This window comes from Seriola lalandi, unplaced genomic scaffold (assembly GCF_002814215.2).
Source record: "Seriola lalandi dorsalis isolate HSWRI2012SDOR001 ecotype SW California unplaced genomic scaffold, Sedor1 jcf7180002053840, whole genome shotgun sequence".
Classification (NCBI taxonomy): domain Eukaryota; kingdom Metazoa; phylum Chordata; class Actinopteri; order Carangiformes; family Carangidae; genus Seriola; species Seriola lalandi.
Genome location: NW_019524393.1, coordinates 8,210 through 9,962, shown reverse-complemented (window position 1 = coordinate 9,962; position 1,753 = coordinate 8,210). Strand labels below are relative to the sequence as shown.

The 1,753-nt window shown below is 37.4% G+C and overlaps 1 protein-coding gene across 1 annotated transcript in view; it reads right to left on the bottom strand.

Moving 5' to 3' along the window:
* Positions 1-1,418: 1,418 nt before the first annotated feature.
* The window catches only part of LOC111651890 (adenylate kinase 8-like), a 4,781-nt gene continuing 4,446 nt past the window's right edge, over positions 1,419-1,753 (bottom strand). Inside the window, exon 6 of the mRNA XM_023401960.2 lies at positions 1,419-1,683. Coding sequence (XP_023257728.2) covers positions 1,596-1,683 — 88 coding nt within the window. The 3' untranslated portion in view covers positions 1,419-1,595. The remainder of the gene's footprint in view (positions 1,684-1,753) is intronic.

The window sequence follows — 1,753 nt, the reverse complement described above, 5'->3', positions numbered from 1 at the left end:
GTGTATCTACAGTGTATATCTACAGTGTGTATATCTACAGTGTGTATCTACAGTGTGTATCTACAGTGTGTATCTAGTGTGTATATCTAGTGTGTATCTACAGTGTGTATCTAGTGTGTATATCTAGTGTGTATCTACAGTGTGTATCTACAGTGTGTATATCTAGTGTGTATCTACAGTGTGTATTTACAGTGTGTATCTACAGTGTGTATCTACAGTGTGTATCTAGAGTGTATCTACAGTGTGTATCTAGAGTGTATATCTAGTGTGTATCTACAGTGTGTATCTACAGTGTGTATCTACAGTGTGTATCTACAGTCTGTATCTACAGTGTGTATCTAGTGTGTATATCTAGTGTGTATCTACAGTGTGTATCTACAGTGTGTATATCTAGTGTGTATCTACAGTGTGTATTTACAGTGTGTATCTACAGTGTGTATCTACAGTGTGTATCTAGAGTGTATATCTAGTGTGTATCTACAGTGTGTATCTACAGTGTATATCTAGTGTGTATCTACAGTGTGTATCTACAGTGTGTATCTACAGTCTGTATCTACAGTGTGTATCTAGTGTGTATATCTAGTGTGTATCTACAGTGTGTATCTACAGTGTGTATATCTAATGTGTATCTACAGTGTGTATTTACAGTGTGTATCTACAGTGTGTATCTACAGTGTGTATCTACAGTGTATCTACAGTGTGTATCTAGAGTGTATATCTAGTGTGTATCTACAGTGTGTATCTACAGTGTGTATCTACAGTGTGTATCTACAGTGTGTATCTACAGTGTGTATCTACAGTCTGTATCTACTGTGTATATCTAGTGTGTATATCTAGTGTGTATATCTAGTGTGTATCTACAGTGTGTATCTACAGTGTGTATCTAGTGTGTATCTACAGTGTGTATCTAGAGTGTATATCTAGTGTGTATCTACAGTGTGTATTTACAGTGTGTATCTACAGTGTGTATCTACAGTGTGTATCTACAGTGTGTATCTAGTGTGTATCTACAGTGTGTATTTACAGTGTGTATCTACAGTGTGTATCTACAGTGTGTATCTAGAGTGTATATCTAGTGTGTATCTACAGTGTGTATCTACAGTGTGTATCTAGAGTGTATATCTAGTGTGTATCTACAGTGTGTATCTAGAGTGTATATCTAGTGTGTATCTACAGTGTGTATCTACAGTGTGTATCTAGAGTGTGTATCTAGAGTGTATATCTAGTGTGTATCTACAGTGTGTATCTACAGTGTGTATCTAGTGTGTATCTACAGTGTGTATATCTAGTGTGTATCTACAGTGTGTATTTACAGTGTGTATCTACAGTGTGTATATGAAGGTGGGGGCAGAGGCTTTGACAGAGTTAAAATAATCCATAAATATTAAAATCTGTTTTTAGGAAATAAAAAACTAAAATTCATGAAAGAAAAAACTGAACTTTTATTTTATTGTGAACAAACCAGCAACATTAAAACATGTAGTTTAGATCAGTAGAAGAAGAAGACTATCTCTCTGTGTGTCTTCTGTCTGTCTCCACAACCTGAGTTCACCTGGGTCCAGGTGAGTCCAGGTGAGTCCAGGTGAGTCCTGCTGTCAGCCAGTATTCAGTCTGCTCTCTAGAGCCTCGAACACAGAGTGGGGATCCTGGTCAGCATCAATATGAACCGCATCTGGATACACAGACTGTATACACACACACACACACACACACACACACACACACACACACACACACACACACACACACACAC